This window comes from Seriola dumerili, unplaced genomic scaffold (genome assembly GCF_002260705.1).
Source record: "Seriola dumerili isolate Sdu_G_001 unplaced genomic scaffold, Sdu_1.0 BDQW01000017.1, whole genome shotgun sequence".
NCBI lineage: Eukaryota > Metazoa > Chordata > Actinopteri > Carangiformes > Carangidae > Seriola > Seriola dumerili.
Window position 1 is genome coordinate 4,198,069 of NW_019174272.1, and position 18,971 is coordinate 4,217,039.

At 39.6% G+C, this 18,971-nt stretch overlaps 2 protein-coding genes across 2 annotated transcripts; both read left to right on the forward strand.

Moving 5' to 3' along the window:
* Positions 1–2,069: 2,069 nt before the first annotated feature.
* On the forward strand, positions 2,070–11,998 carry gda (guanine deaminase). The gene is made up of 14 exons (XM_022755161.1): positions 2,070–2,321; positions 3,183–3,271; positions 3,545–3,716; positions 4,035–4,122; positions 7,589–7,694; positions 8,388–8,415; positions 8,537–8,644; positions 8,896–9,003; positions 9,127–9,224; positions 9,553–9,620; positions 10,093–10,239; positions 10,541–10,659; positions 10,785–10,812; positions 10,912–11,998. The coding sequence occupies exons 1-14, from the start codon at positions 2,193–2,195 to the stop codon at positions 10,983–10,985; spliced, it is 1,362 nt and encodes a 453-aa protein (XP_022610882.1). The 5' UTR covers positions 2,070–2,192; the 3' UTR covers positions 10,986–11,998.
* A 1,812-nt stretch (positions 11,999–13,810) lies between these two features.
* On the forward strand, positions 13,811–18,444 carry LOC111227893. The gene is made up of 5 exons (XM_022753633.1): positions 13,811–14,125; positions 14,469–14,784; positions 15,217–15,383; positions 15,864–17,125; positions 17,603–18,444. Exons 2-5 carry the CDS (start codon positions 14,541–14,543, stop codon positions 17,994–17,996), a joined length of 2,067 nt encoding a protein of 688 aa, XP_022609354.1. The 5' UTR covers positions 13,811–14,125; positions 14,469–14,540; the 3' UTR covers positions 17,997–18,444.
* The last annotated feature ends 527 nt before the right edge of the window (positions 18,445–18,971 follow it).

Consider the following 18,971-nt stretch of genomic DNA (forward strand, 5'->3'; position numbering starts at 1 on the left):
AAGTCCCAAGAGTGTGTGGTTTACAGTGATTTTAGAGCAGCTAAGGGTAAGGTGTTGGGTACGACGTGGAGCCTTCTCTCTCTCTCTGCAGCCCACTACTCAAAATGCAGTTTGATCATTTAAAGGAACAAATGTTGAGGCCAGCAGGATTTTTTTCTTTCTTCTTTTTTCTTTTTTTCCTTCACTATAGAACTCATAGGTCCACTCGAACCTCTGAACCAGACAGACACCAGTGTGACCAGGACAGGGACCCTCACCGAATCACTCCTGAGCTCTCATCCTCTATAGTAGGCCTATAAGCCTGAGATTTACTAAAAGCATAGTTTAATAGTAGGCTATTAAGAAACTATACATTATCATATGTTATTGTCATACCAACTGAAGTATTGTTTATCAAGATAACAACAACCAATATTTATGATGATGAGTGAAGAAAACAATAAGTTGTTAGTGGACAGAGACAGTGTTTTATTGGACACTGGGTGTTTAAAAGTTTCCAGACATACGTTATTGGACATAAATAATTGGAAAAAATATAGTACACATCAGGCATGTTGTAAATTGGCTGGTTTCCACTTGGTGGTTTGTTTGTTAGCTAGACGTGCTTAGCAAGATAGCTATTAACAATGCCCACAGGCTGATCTGTAGCCACCAGCCAGCTAGCAATCCGGCTAAGGTAGCTCACGAGGTTCGCAATTCGACTTTTACATTTCAGAGTGAACAATGCAGACTTTAAAAAGTAATCCCGTTATGTTATCTATTGATGTTAAGACCGGCTATTGCCATAAAGCTGCTTTATTTCTCTGTAGTTTAAGCATCTAAAAGAAATCGTATGAATTGGATGAATTTTTAGGAGTTTCTTCTGAATCGGCAAGTTAGGAGCTACTTTTAGCCTTAAGAATGCCCAGGACATCAACCCTCATTCTTTGACTTTAAAAAACTACTGATGTGGATTTCATTTCACAATAAAAAAATGTTTTGCACTATAATGTTTGTCATGAATATTTCCTTGTCATTACATTAACTAACGCAGCAGAATTGGAAAGCCCTGTATAACTCAAACAGCTGATGTACAACATAATTAAGTGCATTTTAAGTAGGAATACGGAATGGTTGAGAAAATGTACTAATACTGTTTTTTTAGATGGACATTTTTTAAATGCCTAAAATTTGTTGTTTTTTGTCTGTTGTCCCCATCCACAGCTGGGGGCCTTCATTGACCAGCTTCTGTGCCGGTACTCCTGCCTACATCTCCAGGGATTTAACTACATTTTAAAGTAGCTTAATGGTAGTTCAGTTACATTCATATGCACAGTGACTCAAGTTAGTTAAATGACATTTTTGTCTGCTGAAACTACAAACAGTTGGGCCATGAAAGGAAAAGAATGATTTAAAAAGTGAAGGCACATCCAGGCAATGCATTTTTCAGGCAGTCACTTAAACCTTCTGTAGTGCTCAGATTTGCAAAAGCCATGGATGTAGCTCAAAGTTCACGCAGTGACTAAGTCATCATGGCTAAACCTTCCAAATGTCATCACCATGGCCATTAAGCAATTATTGTATACAAAACCAAAGCTGACATTCCTTGCTCTTTCCACTCAATAGTGGGGTATTGAAGTTTTTTGGTTTATGTTAAAACCTATAGCCCATTATTATTATTATTGTTGTTGTTGTTGTTGTTGTTGTTGTTGTTGTTGTTGTTATGACAATTATTTTGTATTTTTTAAAATGTATTTGACAAAGTAGTTCGCACTACCTTTCTAATAGCTTCAGTTGACCAAACTAGATTTCTCTATAGGGTAGCTTTGCTCAACTTTCTAGGGTAAAGTAATCGGTAGCTTTTAAAGTTATGCTTTCAAAGTAGATTTCCCATCACTGGCCATGGGATATCTGCTGTTAAACAAAGGCAAAACAGAAAATGTCTTCTTCAGCCAACACTCTTAATCTTGGGAACTGTGTGAACAGTGAAATTTATAGCAAAATAATTCAATGATCAGAAAAAGGACAACAAACACATACACAGACACCCTATCTTCTTATTGGCTGCAGATTGTCTGTGTGCAGTCAGGTGGAGTCGTGCGTCCTCGTCTCGTGCGTCGTGGTGATCGGAGCTTCCAGAGGACAGAAAGCTTTTTTGCACTGTTGCTGCTGCAGGTACTTCACTGCTCGACTCGGACTGATCAGGTGAAAGGATGGCAAACTCTGACAGACCCACCACCGTAATCGCGGACGTCTACAGGGGAACATTTATCCACTCGACTCAAACCACGGCGGTACAGATCCTGGAAGATGCGCTCTTGGGAGTGGACACACAGGGAAAGGTTAGTCAAACTTAAAAATATATTAAATAGCTGTTGATCTGAGTTGGAAGTATTTGAAAAAAAACTTTATTATTTTTAGTTTTGAAAACAAAACCATGGGCTCATCCTTCGGCATATGGCTTGTTATCTACAATATAAAATGATAAATATCTAGGCTATAGCTCACTGTGGCTACTCTAAACCTTGCGCTAAAAGACAAAATTCAACCTGAAAATTCTTGGTCAGACTAGTGCGGACTAGAGAGACCAATACATGATGAACTGATGAAGCCGCTTGGATAAGAGGCGAAACGTCTTCCACAGACAAATACAAGTCCAGTTGCCTTCGATTTAATTTAAGAGAGAGATTACTATGACCTGGACGAATGAGAACATTCACAAACAACCTGGACAGACGTCTGCGTTTTCCAAATATAAATCTCTTACCTACATTAAGTGTCTCCTACAGTGCTGTTGCTGTGCAACTATAACAATTTGGCCCAAACTAAGCTCTCAAACATAAAAACATTAATGACATCAATCAAATACACAAGTGGGATTAAAATTTAGGCAACATCATTGAATCTTCAGAGAAAAATAGACTCTCCCATATTCTCTAATTCTCTAATTCTCCTGGATATCAGAGACCAAACGAGTTGCTGTTTACTGGATGACATAAGGTATATATATGGTCTATACAGGAGTTGAAGCTAGATGTTAAATACTGTAGTTTGTTCCTCAGGTTTTCCTCCACTTGAGCACATGGTGCTCGGGGGTAAAAAACGCATGTTTCCAGCCCTCACAGTCTTCAGTACATGCAATCACTTTTTTGTAATCATGTTTTACTCCATTAACTCTTGGTTGATTTCCATTCTACCTTCAGATTGCTTTTATTGGAAAAGGCAAGGAGCTAGACAAACTGTCTCAGACATTTGGATTCAGTCCGTCTGCAGTCACTCAACTGAAACAATAGTAAGTAAAATATGAAAATGAATTACTGGGTTGCAGCAATGTGCAATTGTAGTTTACAGGACTTAATTGAAAGGAAGTGACTTCAATGAGTGAGAGAGTAACACTGTCTTTGAAGTCGGTTGAAAGAAGACAGTAATGTAATGTATATTATTTTTGTTACATCACTTAAATATAAAAGATAGGCATGTATCATTGCATCATATGAAGGTCATTTATTGTATACACCATAAAAATCATATATATAAAACACTTTTGATGCTTGCTCCACTGCAGTGAGTTCTTCATGCCAGGAATGGTGGACACCCACATTCACGCATCCCAGTACAGCTACGCTGGCACCGCCTTGGACATGCCCTTACTGCAGTGGCTCAATACCTACACCTTTCCTGTAGAATCTCGCTTCAAAGATTTGGAGTTTGCCAAAAGGGTCTACACTCATGTAGTGGTGAGTTTACTGGCATCAGAAAATAAGTGGATATCAAAGTCAGTACAGTTACATCAGTCACTGTGTCTTGACTCTCCAAAGTCCTGTGGCACAGTGCAAGTGTAATATTTTTGATATGTTTATATTATTGGCAATAGAATTACTATCTGCCCTGCAATCAATAGGAAAAGTGGAAAATTAAATGCCTGTGTCACACCTACATAATCCCTAAAGCCAATGTTTGAGATGGGTGTGAACAGTTCAGTGGTTTAACAACATTTAGAAAAGAGAAAAAATGCAGTTGGCTTAATCCTGTAATACGATCCTTGTGCTTTGCAGAAAAGAACCCTGAGAAACGGAACAACAACTGCATGTTACTTTGCTACAATACATACAGATGCATCTCTCCTGTTGGGCCAGATTGCAAGTAAGATGTACAACACTTAACAGATGCACCACACTCACATTTTGACCTAAATCTTTTTCATTTTTAACCACTGGCCCTCTTCAGTGTTTTCTATCTATAATGTGGACTGTGGACTGGAATTAGAGACTGAAGTGCGTCATGTTCTCAGACTATTTCAGTCAAATGCTTCTGGTATCAGCCATGACACAATTAATTCTCTAGCCCATAGCTTCAAATGATCACCTTAGACCAGTAGGTGACCTGTGGGTTGTTGTCAGGTTGCAAGTTCATATATGTAGGTTATGTATGTATATTTTGTCAAATCTGAGGGTTGGAGGTGACTGAAGGCCCTGCCACAAATGTTAAATGTGGTGTCTATTGCTAAAGAAAATATTAGCAATGTAAACCTGTTAACACAGCTACATAAAATTCTAGACATGTCGGTAATGAAGCGAGTGTTTCAGCAGTACATGTTAAGTCAGAACATACTCAGACATATTCAAACTGTATCATCGCTGTAATAGCCAAAGCAGGGGCTCCAAATGTGATAATGGATCCATACGCTTTGTTTAAACGTCTTGAAGAACACAATAAAAGACCTAAAGCCATCGGATTAATCCCAGTAATTGAAATATCAAGTTAAACTTGCAATCAGTGATGGTAATGTTGTGGACTCTGTGTTAGACACACAGTTACTGTGTTCACCTTTACGCCTTTTCCTTATCATCTTCATGTCATGTTACACAATACTGAACATGTACACACACACACACACACACACACACACACACACACACACACACACACACACACACACACACACACACACACACACACACACACACAAAATGTGTAGTGATACAACCATACTCAGTTGAGCACTGGCATTTCACATAGTCATTTGAACTTGATTGCACATCAAGTTCATTGAACCCTTACCTTTGTCCTGTTCTGAGCAGTTGTTCTCTTTTTCAGAAAATTGTTGTTGTTCAACGTAAGCATATGTGTGTGTATGTACATATGTTTGAGTACTACCAATTCATGCTTCACTTATTCTTGTGTGTGTTTAATTTATTAATGTATTCATTTCAGAGATGTAGTGATACATATAAGATATAGTATTATAAAGATATATATAAAGATATTTTCTCAGGAAAGAATCTTGAACAGTCCCAAGTTCAAGGTCCCAGTGAAATCTGATATAAATGCACATTTTCTGCCTGACTTGGAGTGTTTGGTCACAGTAGCACAAAGCTCTCTCACAATCCCTGAGTGGCCTGCTGATCATCTGCAACTTGTTGAAGCAGAGCCTTGTTACTATACATAACATGGGTGGGCGTCACACCTCACATGCCCCCCTCTCCCAACCACATACCATTGGTGCAGTGAAGTTTTCAAATTTTAAATCTGATATGTAATTGAATATGAACATGACTAATCAACATTATAAATGTCAACAAAATTACCAATGATTAACATCGGCCATGTAACTGCACCTATGTACTTAGAGGTATCTTCATTTATTGGTACTTTCCCAGTCTACTTGCACACCCACATGTGAATTCAGTCATTTTGGCCTATAGACCTTTTTCATGGTATTTGTCATGGTTCAGGAAAAGCCCAGGTGAAACTTTTTCTTAACACTGTCCATGTCAACCGAAACACTGATGTTAATGGAAAAAGATAAAGAATAACCCAGTGTTTGGGTAACATTAACTCAATGCTTCTGTCAAACGACCTTCTCAGCATTCAGTAAGATCATTTGTGTTTAACCCAGCATGTTTTTCTTGGTACAAGCAATGCATCATTGCTGTGGATTCAACATTGTGCCAGAAATGTTCCACTGGGACATTGACCTTTTTTTCACAGTGACAGTTTTTCACAGCTGTGAAAAAAACAGGTTTGACTAAAAACATTAGTTAAGGCTGTACTCCATTTAGCTGTCCCAACAGGGCTTAATAGGGTATCACAGATCAGAGCCATCATTAATGTTATCTGTTCCAGCTGCTGTGTGACACAACAAACCTCCCTCTGTAAAAAACATGTATTATTTCTTATTAACTTCTGAAGCATCATGTAGTTCCCGTTCAACTGCTGTCGCCATCTTAATGCTCCTGCTGCGGTAGCCGCTGTATAGCATCTTCCTGAGGGCAGTTTTGTGAATTCTCTAAAAAGGGGATGAACAGGATCAGATGCAGTCGAACTTTCTGTTTCACCTCCACTCTGTATAGACATTACAGTTGTTTCTGCTCTCTCCCAATAATTTTACTAATTTCACAGAACAGGTTAAAAAAAAATGGCAGGCGCTGCAGTGTCTCCCAATAAACAGCTCTTTGTCTTATTTTCATTAATAACCAGAGCACTGTCTTCACACCATTTGGTAAGCTCGCCAATGTGGTGGACCTTCTTGTATGCAAACTGCTGTGGATCAAACCACGGTGCTTCATTTACATCTCAACAACTTTCCTGCTTTGTTGCACCTGTTAAAACTGAAAAACACCCATGTATGCATGCAGAACCTCTGTGTGTTAAATTACAACAAACTCATTGACAATTCTTGAACTTAGCTCTGGTCAGTTTCTATGTCTGCTGTGTGCACTGTATCTGATCTGTAGAGACAGAGAAGAGGACTGAGCTGATATGCTTTTAAATGTAAACCGGCCATGCTGTATGGGATTGTGATCTGGTGACAACGTTTTGTGATTTTTTCCCCCTGCAGATTACTGTCATAATGAGCTGTTGTTTGCATAGCTGTAGCACCCTGTCCATATTCATACAACACACACATTTTCCCTGCCCTAACTTTGGTGAAACATGAATATGAATTGATTTGTACAGTATGTCACACATTATGAACTAGTGAGCAGTTGGGTTAGTCAGAGATAAACGTGATTATATCAATGTTCTGGTTTTTCTACTCTGACATACGCACACACAAGGCAAAAAGGACTCTTTTAATAAGGTCTCATATAAGGACACAGAGCAAAACACAGCGGCTGAAAGATTGTGCTGGGATGATCATTTTTAATTGAGTGACAGCTTTTTATGCGCATGTGTTTGTGCTGAGAGGTTGTGCACACTTGCTGATATGTAATTACAGGTAATTTAACTATAGTATGTACAGTATGTGTTTGCGTTCATACAAGATTAGTGGGATTAGGGCTTGTGAGTGACAGCAGGATTTGCCTCTGACACGCGAAGGGCAAACTGACACAAATGCAGATGATGTTAAGACCGTTGATAAGGTGCGACTTTAACAATTGGGCACTGTGAACTCAGTATGGAATGATGTCAATGGGAACTTGTTAATATCAAACATCTCTCAGATGCCTTTTTCACATTTAATCATCATGTTATCATGGTGTTGATGTGAAGTGCATAGTGTTATATTTCTATGCTCACAGTGTGCCATGTAAATAAAGGTGAAATATATTGCCCAGTAGTAATGAATCTGGTGTGAGCTCGGTCATCTGTATTTTTCTTGCAGATGACTTTGGACAGCGTGCCTTGGTGGGTAAGGTGTGTATGGACAGGAACAACTCTGTGAAGCATTACAAAGAGACCAGTCAGGAGTCTCAAGAGGAAACCTGTCGGTGAGTATCATCTGTTCCATACATTATAGAGCAGAGCTAATGTGCTGGAACTCCTTTGTGCATTTGCAGGCTCTAGCTATACACTACCAACAGTGTCTTCAACAGGGTCAAACAGTATAAAAGGATGTCTTTTCAAAAATTGCAACTTTTATTTAACACTGATCTTGGTTCATTCAATATTTATTTCACTCAAGTCAGAGCAGGCAGATTCTTAAATACATTTTCAGTGTGGAGAAATTCCCTGGAGCAATGACTTTAGTTACACTGAATTTATTGAGTGTTTATTCGAAAAGAGGCAGTTTTCAGTTTTAGGGCGCAAAGCATTGTGCATGTTATAGACAGCTACAGAGCTACAGACATGGACTGTGTCATGGATAAAAAGCTGTGATGTAAGCATTATGATGTAAGGAGACAATCTTGGGGGAATTCGTTATGTCCCTCTGAGTGAGGAACATGTCAACACAACTCTTGTAGCTTCAGATTGTTTGAGAAATAATAAGGCAGTTTTTTTTAATTGCATGCTTGACGTGTAAATTCCTTTTTTACCATTACGGTATTACCTTTGAAATACACATATACAAACACAGAGAATGTGCACCTGATTCTGAAGTAATATTTGCCTCGCCGACCTTTTTTTTGATAAAACTATAAAGTGCCCCAAATGAATCACAATCATTCTTTTGCTCCCTTAAGGTTCATTGCAGAGCTCTTAAACAAAAAGGTAAGATTATATAATACAGTAAGGACAATTCAAGGAAGTAAGAAAAAATCACAGGTTTTCATCTTCTGTTACTTCCCTGTCTCCTCTGTTTTCGTTTTTTTTGGGGGTTTTTTCGGGGCAGTACCCCCTAGTGAAGCCAGTTGTGACTCCCCGCTTCGCTCCATCCTGCACGGGAGCCTTGCTGGGACAACTCGGAGCAATTGCCAAGAATAACCACCTGCACATTCAGGTGAGCTCACTGTGGCAACCAAACCAGGCTATGTCCACGAGGGACTGTTGTCATAGAGACCTTTTAGTGTTGGACCTGTAGGGGTTTTGAACAATTAGATAAATACACACACATTCACACAAACATGCTGACATGGAAGAATGAAGAACGTAAGTGTAAGCAATGCAGAATAGCCACTCGTCAGGCTCTATCTACCGTAAATGCTTCTCTTGAAGACACAGTTCGTTTGACATTTGTGTCCTCATTTCCAGAGTCATATCAGTGAAAACACTGAGGAAGTGAAGCTTGTAAAGGAGCTGTTTCCTGAATCAGAGTCTTACACAGACGTCTATCACAAATACAACCTGCTCACTGACAAGGTGAGTACACAATCCCATCCCTGCCTGCGCACACACAGCTGAGACATTTCTGCAAAAAAAAAAAATATGAGTGCTGATATAAATGCTGACCATGGTTGATTTTATAATCGGGATGATTCACAGACTGTGATGGCCCACGGGTGCTACCTCAGTGATAAAGAGTTGGATCTGTTCAGAGAGACAGGAGCCTCTTTGTCTCACTGCCCCAATTCCAACATCTCGTAAGTCTTTGATAGTTTCACAAGACTTTATGGGACCAAGACACATGATGCTTTGCATAACACAGATTTCAAGATATAGAACTTAAAATACAGCATAACATATCATTATAAATGCCTGAATGAAAAGATATACAACAAATGGCACTTTATTGATCCATGAGCTGAAAAAAAAAGTTGTTGAATTTAAACCAGAAAAAGAAAATACCATGAATAGCCTCAAATCTATCAGGTGACAGGAAAGTAATGCATGACTTTTTTTTTATTTTTTTTTTTACAGTTATTTCACTGTAATAGTCATGTCTCTCTCTCTCTCTCTCTATCTACGCAGGTTGTGCAGTGGAATGTTAAACATCCGCAACGTCCTGAACCACAAAGTGAAGTTGGGGCTGGGAACAGGTGGGAGCAGAACAACTGTGTACACATTCAAGGGCCACACCACTTTTGACAAAGTTTTTTACGTTGTAAAGGAGTAGTAAAATTATGTTTGGCTTTGTTTTGGAAAACACCCTGTACGTAGAAGCATGCATGCGAGCTGTGGGCAAGGAGAGAAGTGAGTGTGTGTTGTTGCAATGAGATTGTTTTGCGTTGTTATGATGCATCATCTGGTTCTACAGCTGTCAGTCAGCTGAGAGGTCTGACACAGTGGTCAGCTGACCATCAGCTGATCACTTTATTTATCTGGGTTCAACATCCTTTTCAAAGTAAAAATAAACCAACATCCAATTTAAAAGCTATTTCAGGCCTAATAGCAGAAAAAAATCTAAAAATTTGAAATGGACACGCTGTTTTTTTATATCCTCAATACAAGTTGAATGCTTGTGTCTTGTGTCTGTGTGTATGCCTGTATTCATTTGACCTATCTGGTCAGATGTGGCGGGGGGTTATTCAGCCTCTATGCTGGATGCAGTGAGGAGAGCTTTGGACACTTCCAAAGTCTTGACCATCCAGGATCCAGACCATGACACGCTCACCTTTGAGGAGGTGTTCAGACTGGCCACACTGGGAGGCAGCCAAGGTAAGACACAAACCCAGCTGTCCCTCAGGAACAGACTTATACTAGCACGTTGTAGAGAATACAATGAAAAACATCAAGTGTTTGGTCCCTTTGTCATTTTTCATGCTGAAGGGTCTTTGCCCACTCTAAGTCACTCCAGTCACTCTAAGTCACTTAGTATTAGAGTGCTGCAGCAGAAATGCTTGCAATGCCTTCAAAACACCAGTAGCTGTGGAAACAAGAAAGTTTATCGATGACTGATTGCAGTTTTACAGGAGGACAGAGAAAACAACACTTACTTTCACTACATGTTTGTTTGTAGCCTTGTCCCTGGATGACCAAACAGGGAATTTTGAAGTGGGCAAAGACTTTGATGCCCTGAGGGTGGATGTAGTTGCTCCTGGAGCACCCATTGACCTGATCCAGAATGAAGACCCAAAGGTTTGTTGTTGTGCACAGTCTTAATCCACCAGTGTGCAAATAAACACATTTACACACAAATTAATATGAACAAAAAAAAATAATAATTTTAGGGTAATCCTAATTTACCTTCATTTTAATTTCAGATTCTGTTGGAAAAGTTCTTAAATTTGGGTGAGTGTCAATTTCAGTTTAGTTGTTCAAACTTTTCAGACTCTCATTCGCCACTCACTACTACCTGTATGTGTGTCTCCGTTTTTTCCTCTGTTACAGGTGATGATCGTAACATAGTGGAGGTGTTTGTGGCCGGGAGGAACGTGGTACCATTCACAGAGCCAACAGACTGACTGATGGCTGCATTAGCTGGATCACTGCACCATTGTAGACAAATAAGTAAGAAAATTAAGTATCATGGTAAATATTCGAGTGTTAAATCCAGAGGTTAGAATAGGTGATGTGCTATTTATGAGGTTCTCTGAGGGGCATACAAAATTGTGGTTGAATTCATATTGTTCCCAAAGTCTTAGAGCTAATTACTGGGTTTTTAAACAGGGAAGAGGGACTTATTAAGAGCTGTATACATTGCTCATTATTTTTGCACTCTAAAATATATTCATGCACCAGCAGTTGCTGCTGAATGATCCAATTTCCATGCTTGTGTAGCTAGAAAATGTTTTATATTCGGATGACTGAGATTGACTTCAGTTATAATCACAACTCATGCAATTCTTTCACTGTACACTCCATTCAAATGGATTCAGTCCTGTGTTTAAAATAACACAATCACATGATTGTGTTATTTGAGGTTTTTTTTTTTTTTTGAAGAGTACAGTATGTTTCAGATTGCAGCAGTCAGGTTGGTGAAACTGTGGAACCCATGATAGATTGTGGTCTGTTCTGTGTATGAATTGAAATGAGAATTTTATTTTATTAACATTTGGCCGGACTAACTCGCATCTGATTCACCTCAAAATCCACATCCTGACCTGGTGCCTTATTACCAGAATCAATTGCTAGTTTTGGTATATTAACTTTAGATTTACTCATCCATTCCAAATCAAATGGTTTTACTACTGAGATTTTTGATTGTAATTGTTGCCAAAATGGAATATACTTATGTATTTATATCACCATTGTCAAGTTATCTTAATAAGGAAATGAAGGGAAATTACGTGGACTGATTGCTGAATATGTGTATGTCTTAATAAACATGGTTGCATTTAAGATAAGCTTACTTTTTTATTGTAATATAGTTCATTTTTATCACAACACATCACTCTATAACACCAAATTGTATGTGTTTAAGATGTGATGACGTGTCACATCATGGGGCTTGAAATAAAGAAAACCACCAAGTCTGTTTTAATTTTTTATTGCATTTTTGTCTCATTTGCAGTAAATTACACAGCAGCTACTGATCAGTGATCATAACCTAGAATGAAGGTAAAGGTTACAAAATGCCCACTGACCCTTCCAACCCACTAACAGAGCAGTGTACTGCTCCCATAATAGACTACTTTTACCATCTGGGCCAGACAGCTCAGAAGGTGAAATGGTAGAGACATGTAGAAGCCAATTGTTATGTCCTACTGACAGCAAGTCCTCTGCTCCACTTCAAGTAGACCAATACCGCATATACACTGAGACGAAGAGGTCATGTCACAGCCACTAGAGGGGGACACTGTACTGTACTGTACAATCAGTTGTCCCCATCCTAATTACTGTACTCCTCTCATTGGTTAGAAATAGTAAAGTAGAAACAGTATATAAAGTCAACCAGGTTAGAGAGTGTAGTTTCAGTAAAAAAATTGTCTATTGGCCAAACTTACAGCTCATGACAAACATAGTGTCAAAATATTATTAAAAAAAAAGAAGCAATAACTAGAAAATGTGAAGGTCACACCCACTTTCATCTTTCTATCTCTTGCAAATTGAAGACTATTCTATGATTTTTGTTTTTGTTTTTTGTTCTTTGTTTTTTTTTGAAAAATACAATTTTATGTGTATGTATTGTCTTTTTCCTCTGTGTCGCTGTGAGTCAGATATTTACCATTTCCATTTCAAGTGTTATGATTTACAGGTATTTAAGCATCAACACAAAACATTTCATGTGTTTGTTTGCTTAGAGGACTCAATAATACACATATCGATTTCTCTGAAAATATAACCCATAACATCATAGACTGTGTATAAAGACAGTCATATATAGTTTACATATAAATATACACATGCAGTGTATACATATACAATCTGCACTTCAGATGTACTATACTATCATACAGTAAGGATCATTATATATGAAATTATGTGTTGCCTCTGGTAACCAAGTCTGTTATTTTCTGCTTTTGATTTCATTAAAACCATATGAACCAAATGAAACCAAAACTACCAGTATGATTTGATACCGGTGGAGGTAAGTGAAAAAGTAGACTATATATTTGACATTTAATTAAGCACCTTTTTAGTTATTAATCACTGAAAATTGTATTTTTCACTTTTGAATGTTATCTTTTATTTACACTTATACAACGGTATAAGTTAGTTCCGACGTAATTTGATTGGAAAAGAGGCATTCCATGAGTGCTGATATAGAGTACAACAGCACTGGGACTTTTAACTATATCACTCTGCTTCACAGGTATTCTATTAACCCTTAATCAGCGTTACATTAACGGCCGTTATGATTGCAACCAACTTTGCAAAGATTAATATATTTCCAGAAATAACATTTGAATTAAATGATGTATGATCGGCATAAGAGCATGAAGGGAAGAACTGGATACTTCGGCGCACACCTGAGGTAACATGTAGACAAAGTAGCAAGCTAGTGTGCACTGTACAGGTCAGGAAAATGTTTATGTGTTGCTAAGCAACAGCCCAGTACCAGTCCAGTAGCGGAACTATTTGTGTTGGCGTAGCAAAATAAATGATGAAATAAACAAACTATTCCCAATCCGTTGTAGTATATTCAACTAATATGGCGCTCGTAGAACTGTTGTATAAAAGCAATATCACACGAGAGGGAATGATGTTGTACTGAATATCAGCACGAGTGTGATTCGGTCAGACAATCCGAAACTTTGAAACTGCTGATCGGCCTTGAACATAGCTTAATTTGACCACCGCCTAATTGCCCTCAATTTGGTCTTTCAGGAGGACATTATCACTCAGGCTGTGCACTGCCGCGTCACCACTCACATTGACAATATGCACAGACTGATTATATGTGGTTGATTTAGGATTCAGACCTCGGTTGGAGTTCAAGGCTATTCCGTGAGTGATTCGCAGCAGTGTGCACAGCCTGAGAGGAAGTTGTTCTTGTGAGACTAGACTCAGGGCTGAACTGTCCCAAGAACCTAAAGTCAGGAAGTGCTGTTGTGTGTCACGAAAGTTTTAGCAAAGGCTGCGGAAATTTTCTTTTACTGTATAGCCCTGTCGACTTTCTCTTTGGATATCTAAAGACTTCCAGCACTATTACAGCCGCCAGGTAGGTGTCAATGCAACAGAAATTCTTCCGTAGGTTATTACAAGAAATTCCCTCTCCATGTCAGTATACTGTATATCAATTAAGTAAATATTGGCATTAACAGTAGCCTAATCAGTGTACAGTAACCTATAGTTGAGTCAGGGTAACTACACATTCTCGTGTCTCGCAGTCTTGTGTAGGCCTCTCTTGTTAAATGTAACAAATACAAAACAATAAAGTAATATAGCTGTGAAAATAAATGAATAATATTGGTAAGTAAATAATAATCAAGTAGTAAATAATAGTTTATCTGATTCCAGTATATATCTGTCCTGTTAATCATATCATCATTTCCCATGAGCAGCAGGGAGAAGCCTCCACATCTCACACATCCAGCATCCTCCTCATCACTGCAGCCAGCGACCGCTGTCCTGCTATGCCACTGTTCCGGGCCTTGGGTGAAGGTCGTCAGTCGAAGCCCCGGGCCGGGTGGACAAGGGTGAAGAAGTGGATGGGGAGCTGCAGGAAGACAGATGAAGATGGCTCTATCCCTTCGTTGACACGGCTGTGTCTGCTTAGCCTTGCTGACAACATGAAGGAAGTGTGGGTGAAAGACTATGCTGACAACTACCTGGATCAGTATTCCTTCAGGCACATAATGGGGCCTTTCAGCTTACTGCGTGAGTTTGTGGGTACTTAACGGAAAAATTGACCTGCCTGCTCCCGCTTTGGGACGGCAGCACATGGGTGTGATTGTAAATAGTTTAAGTGACTGTGTCATAAGTCAGTGATCACATATTTTGTCCCTCTCTTAGAGATTACTTGTTCATTAACTATTTGAACTTTTGCAACTGTCATACACTGATTCACTACATCAGCAAAATGCTGAAGATATAAATGAAAACTAAAATATGCCTATAAGGAGAAATTAGACATTTTTACTATAATGCAAAGTGAGTCAGTTATGAAAACGGTTATGAAGGGCTTCAGACTTCCTCATGTGGCTTTTACAGCTTCCCTCTGTCTACAGAGTAAGTGATTTACAGAGTGATTGATCACTTCTAATCCTGCTACTCCCCTTCTCTCTTTTGTTTTTTCTACCCTCCCTGTAGCAGGTAGGCTGGTCGAGGAGCTCACTGGGATGCTGTGCACCAGAAAGCAATTGTCCCGGGCGGCCCTCCACCTCCTGCTGGTCCCCCAGCTCCGTGGTCTGTCTCTGGATAGGTGTCCTGGTCTGGTCACATCCGCCCTCTGTGGCCACATTGCTGCACGTTGTCAGGTCAGATAGAAATACTGTGTCCTTGCCTCTTTCCTCTAGTGTTTGCATTTCAAAACCAGTGTTGTGTTCAGCTGCACATACACTGGATCAGCGTGTCTTATTCAAAAAGAGAAACATTTTCAGTCTCTTATTTTGTGGACTTCGTGATTTAAATCTTGTCAGTGTTTTATTTTCCTGATGTTGAGTGGGGCTCCACTTGCATAACCCACATCTTAGATGCATCCTTCCTATTTTAAACATTTAGCATACTATGTGTGTGTATCTAGGCTATATACTTTCAGAGCTTAAAAGCTTTTTGTTTTTCTAAAATATCATTTCTTGTTATAGTAGGCTATACAGAAAAAAACCCCATAGCTCCCAAACTACTACATTGGAAAGTAAACAAGTAGTTGACACTATTTATAGATTTGATGAAGGTAGGAGAAATAGTCTGATGTCTTGTGTCTGGCATGCCTTTATATTACTTCCTTTTTGTCTCAGGGTCTGTGGAGTCTGGATCTATCTGGAGCCCAGCAGCTGCCTTCAAAAGTCCTATCTCAAACTATCTGCTGTCTACCTGCCCTCCGCTCGCTCTCACTGGCTGGGATGCATTGTGACGGATGTGTGATCAGGACGATTGCCCAACGCTGCTGTTTCCTGCGCCATCTAGATGTATCCCGCTGTCATTTCCTTTCCCCTGCTGCACTACTTCCTCTTGGAGGTGGGGATTTCTGTTCATCCTCTGCTAGCTCATCTTTTCACTGCACCTCTACATCTCAGTCTCCTATTTCCTCTTTCTCCTCTGACCCCTCCTCCTCCTTTTCTGCACCCCTGTCTCCTCTCCCCCTCCGCAGTCTACTAGCTCTGGATATTGGGTTTGGGGAACAAGAGGGAGACCGTGTGGCGGCAGCAGCCTACCTACTCCTCTCCCTGCCTGACCTGGAGAGAGTGGCCATGGAGGGCCTTACGCAGGCCTGGTGTCTCATTGAGCACAGAAAGTTTAGCCAGACAGACGAGTTCACTGAGAGAGAAGGAATACCAAGGTTGAATCAGGTGTGGAGGGAGTGGAGACACAGGCAGAGCATGGATAGGAGGAAGAGAGAAGGAGCAGCAGCAGTGGATGAGGAACATGAGGATGAAGAGGAGGAGGAGGAGGAGGAGGAGGGGGAGGAGGAGGAGAGGATATTGTGGGAAGGGTATGATGGTGAGTGTGAGGAAGATTCAAATAGAGATGAAGGGCCCAGTGTGTCTCTGAACCAAGCAGAGAAAAAAAAGGGAGGGGGAGTTTTGTCACAGTCAAGTGATGAACACCTGATCCTGCGTCTAAAGGATGTCAGTGGCTTAACCTGTGACTTCCTGGACAGTGTAGGCCATTTATGTCCAGACATCTACTCCATATCTGTGAAAGTTGATGATGATGAAGATACTAGAGGAAGAGGCCAGGGGTCCGTGTTGGCTGCGGGCCTCCAGACCTGGTCAGGCCAGCTACAGAGCCTTTCAGTACATTTCCTAGGCCCACTGGTAGATCTCCTTCCTGCCTTGCAAGTTACAGGCTCATCCCTAGTCTCTCTCACCCTGGAGGGGGTGAAAACCAGCCCTCACACCCCTCTACTGGAGGTCATCAAAGCCTGTCCCAGACTCAGAGATCTGCTCATCGCTGCTGAGCGTCCCACCATACAAGAGGAAGAAGAAGAAGACCAGGTGGATCCTCAGGATGATCGGGATCTTCCACGGCTGCCTAATCTCCGCTCTCTCACACTCCAGTAAGGCTACTGATGAGGTACACTGGTAGTACACTAGGAACTATTGACCCTTGTTTGAGATTTCACATCAAAAGTTGACCTACTGAGTCCGTGGATTTACTCTTTGTTCCTGATACAGAATGCACATGGCATGTGACACAGCTGTGATGTGCCTTGTGAGGGAACTGATGATGTTTCTCATGGACCTAATACAAATCTCAGTTATAATGGTAAAATTAAAACTGAGGCAATCTGGAATCAAGCATAATGTATTTTAGTTTTATCTAACAGGCTGATTTGCCATCTATGTTTTAGGAAATAGAATTACAAAATTTCAATGAAATAATTTGTAATATGCCTCAAATGTTTTGTGTATTCAACTCTGGACTCAATAACAATAAACAGTAATAATTTGATAAAAACAGCAGACTAAAATCAGTTTGACTACCTATCAAAATAATCCTCTTTGTCTTCTTTGTTTCCCCCATATGCCTGTAGTTTCTCTGACGATCACAGCCAAATGATGCCTTTCATGTTGTGGATGTCCCTGAAGAAGGAGCTCAAGTGTCTGTTGAGTGGTTCTCTATTGCTGGAGAAGCTCTCACTGGTCTCCCTGCCGTGCCCTCTGAACTGCGTTTTACAGGATGTACTGCGTGTAGGGATCCAGCACAGGTATCTCTCTGCAGGTTCCACAGATTTACCTCCCATGCCACTTGAACGAGTACAGCACATTGACCTGCAGCGGACAGATGTGGAGATGACAACAGTGAAAAACATAATGCTTAGGAGCAGGAGACTCAAGTTTGTTGATTTGAGTCACTGCTGGCAAATCAGTTATTCCGAGTGGTTGAACTGTAAGACATTCAGAGAAGTTAAAGTTGTCTGGGTGTAGTGAAGAGATGGCCAGCTTCCAATACAGGAGTAACACCGCTGGAGGAGGATAAACAATGCATCAAAGTATTCAAGTAAAAATACAGTGCACACTTTATACAGTGTCAATTGCAGTAGTATCTAAGCTTGCATGACTATAATTCTATAACTTTTGTTATTTTTCTAACACAGACACAGATTGATTTTTCAGACTGTTTTTGTGCTGACAAATTGCACTATGCCTTTAATTCTTGTATCATATCAAAACACGTTGGACTTATTCCTATAGTGCCTGGGATAAATTGCAATAGTTTTGTATCATCTTTTTTTTTTTTTTTTTAATCTTTTGACTGTCATGTTCTTCTAAGGTAATGGTACATTAAACAGACAACATGCAACTTATGCATGCGAAACCCCATGGTGTGTATCTCCTCTCAGTACACTATCAATAAAGAAGTGAGAAATCTTTATTTCCTTGAGTGCTGTTGTTCCTCTGTAAAGAAGGGACCAGTAGAAAGGAGGAAATCATAATAAGATTGAGGTTGGGGCGTACCAGTCTGAATATTACTGCATCTAATAGGCAAGTGTCTGAATTCAGATCTACTTTATTGGCATGATTAATATTGTACACTTTTGCCAAAGTATATATACCAAGTATAATAATTCTGAATGTAAGAGAAAAATATGACAAAGGGTTGGCACACTTTTAAAATACACACTGTGCTACACAATGTACACAATGTGCAAGTGAAGGAGGACTACAACGCTACAACTACACAACAACTCAGCCAAAGAAAGTGGACTAATCTAATTATTATTGTTTATTTATTATCAACTATTATTATTATTATTATTGTATTAAGGTTATTAATGATAATGGACCATGAATTTCCCTAAGGGTAAATAAAGAATCTATCTATCTTATTATGTTCTATGCTATCTATCTATCTATCTATCTATCTATATTCTATACCTTATAGCACTACTATAATATAAA

What these genes read in the sequence shown, in the direction of transcription:
- gda (XM_022755161.1), top strand. Translation starts at nt 2,193, where the DNA reads ATGGCAAACTCTGACAGACCCACCACCGTAATCGCGGACGTCTACAGG. An exon ending in GAGTGGACACACAGGGAAAG is followed by an intron (nt 2,322 to 3,182) that starts GTTAGTCAAACT and finishes TTCTACCTTCAG; the next exon opens with ATTGCTTTTATTGGAAAAGG. An exon ending in TCCAGAATGAAGACCCAAAG is followed by an intron (nt 10,660 to 10,784) that starts GTTTGTTGTTGT and finishes TTTTAATTTCAG; the next exon opens with ATTCTGTTGGAAAAGTTCTT.
- LOC111227893 (XM_022753633.1), top strand. Translation starts at nt 14,541, where the DNA reads ATGCCACTGTTCCGGGCCTTGGGTGAAGGTCGTCAGTCGAAGCCCCGG. An exon ending in GGGGCCTTTCAGCTTACTGC is followed by an intron (nt 14,785 to 15,216) that starts GTGAGTTTGTGG and finishes CCCTCCCTGTAG; the next exon opens with CAGGTAGGCTGGTCGAGGAG. An exon ending in CTCCGCTCTCTCACACTCCA is followed by an intron (nt 17,126 to 17,602) that starts GTAAGGCTACTG and finishes ATATGCCTGTAG; the next exon opens with TTTCTCTGACGATCACAGCC.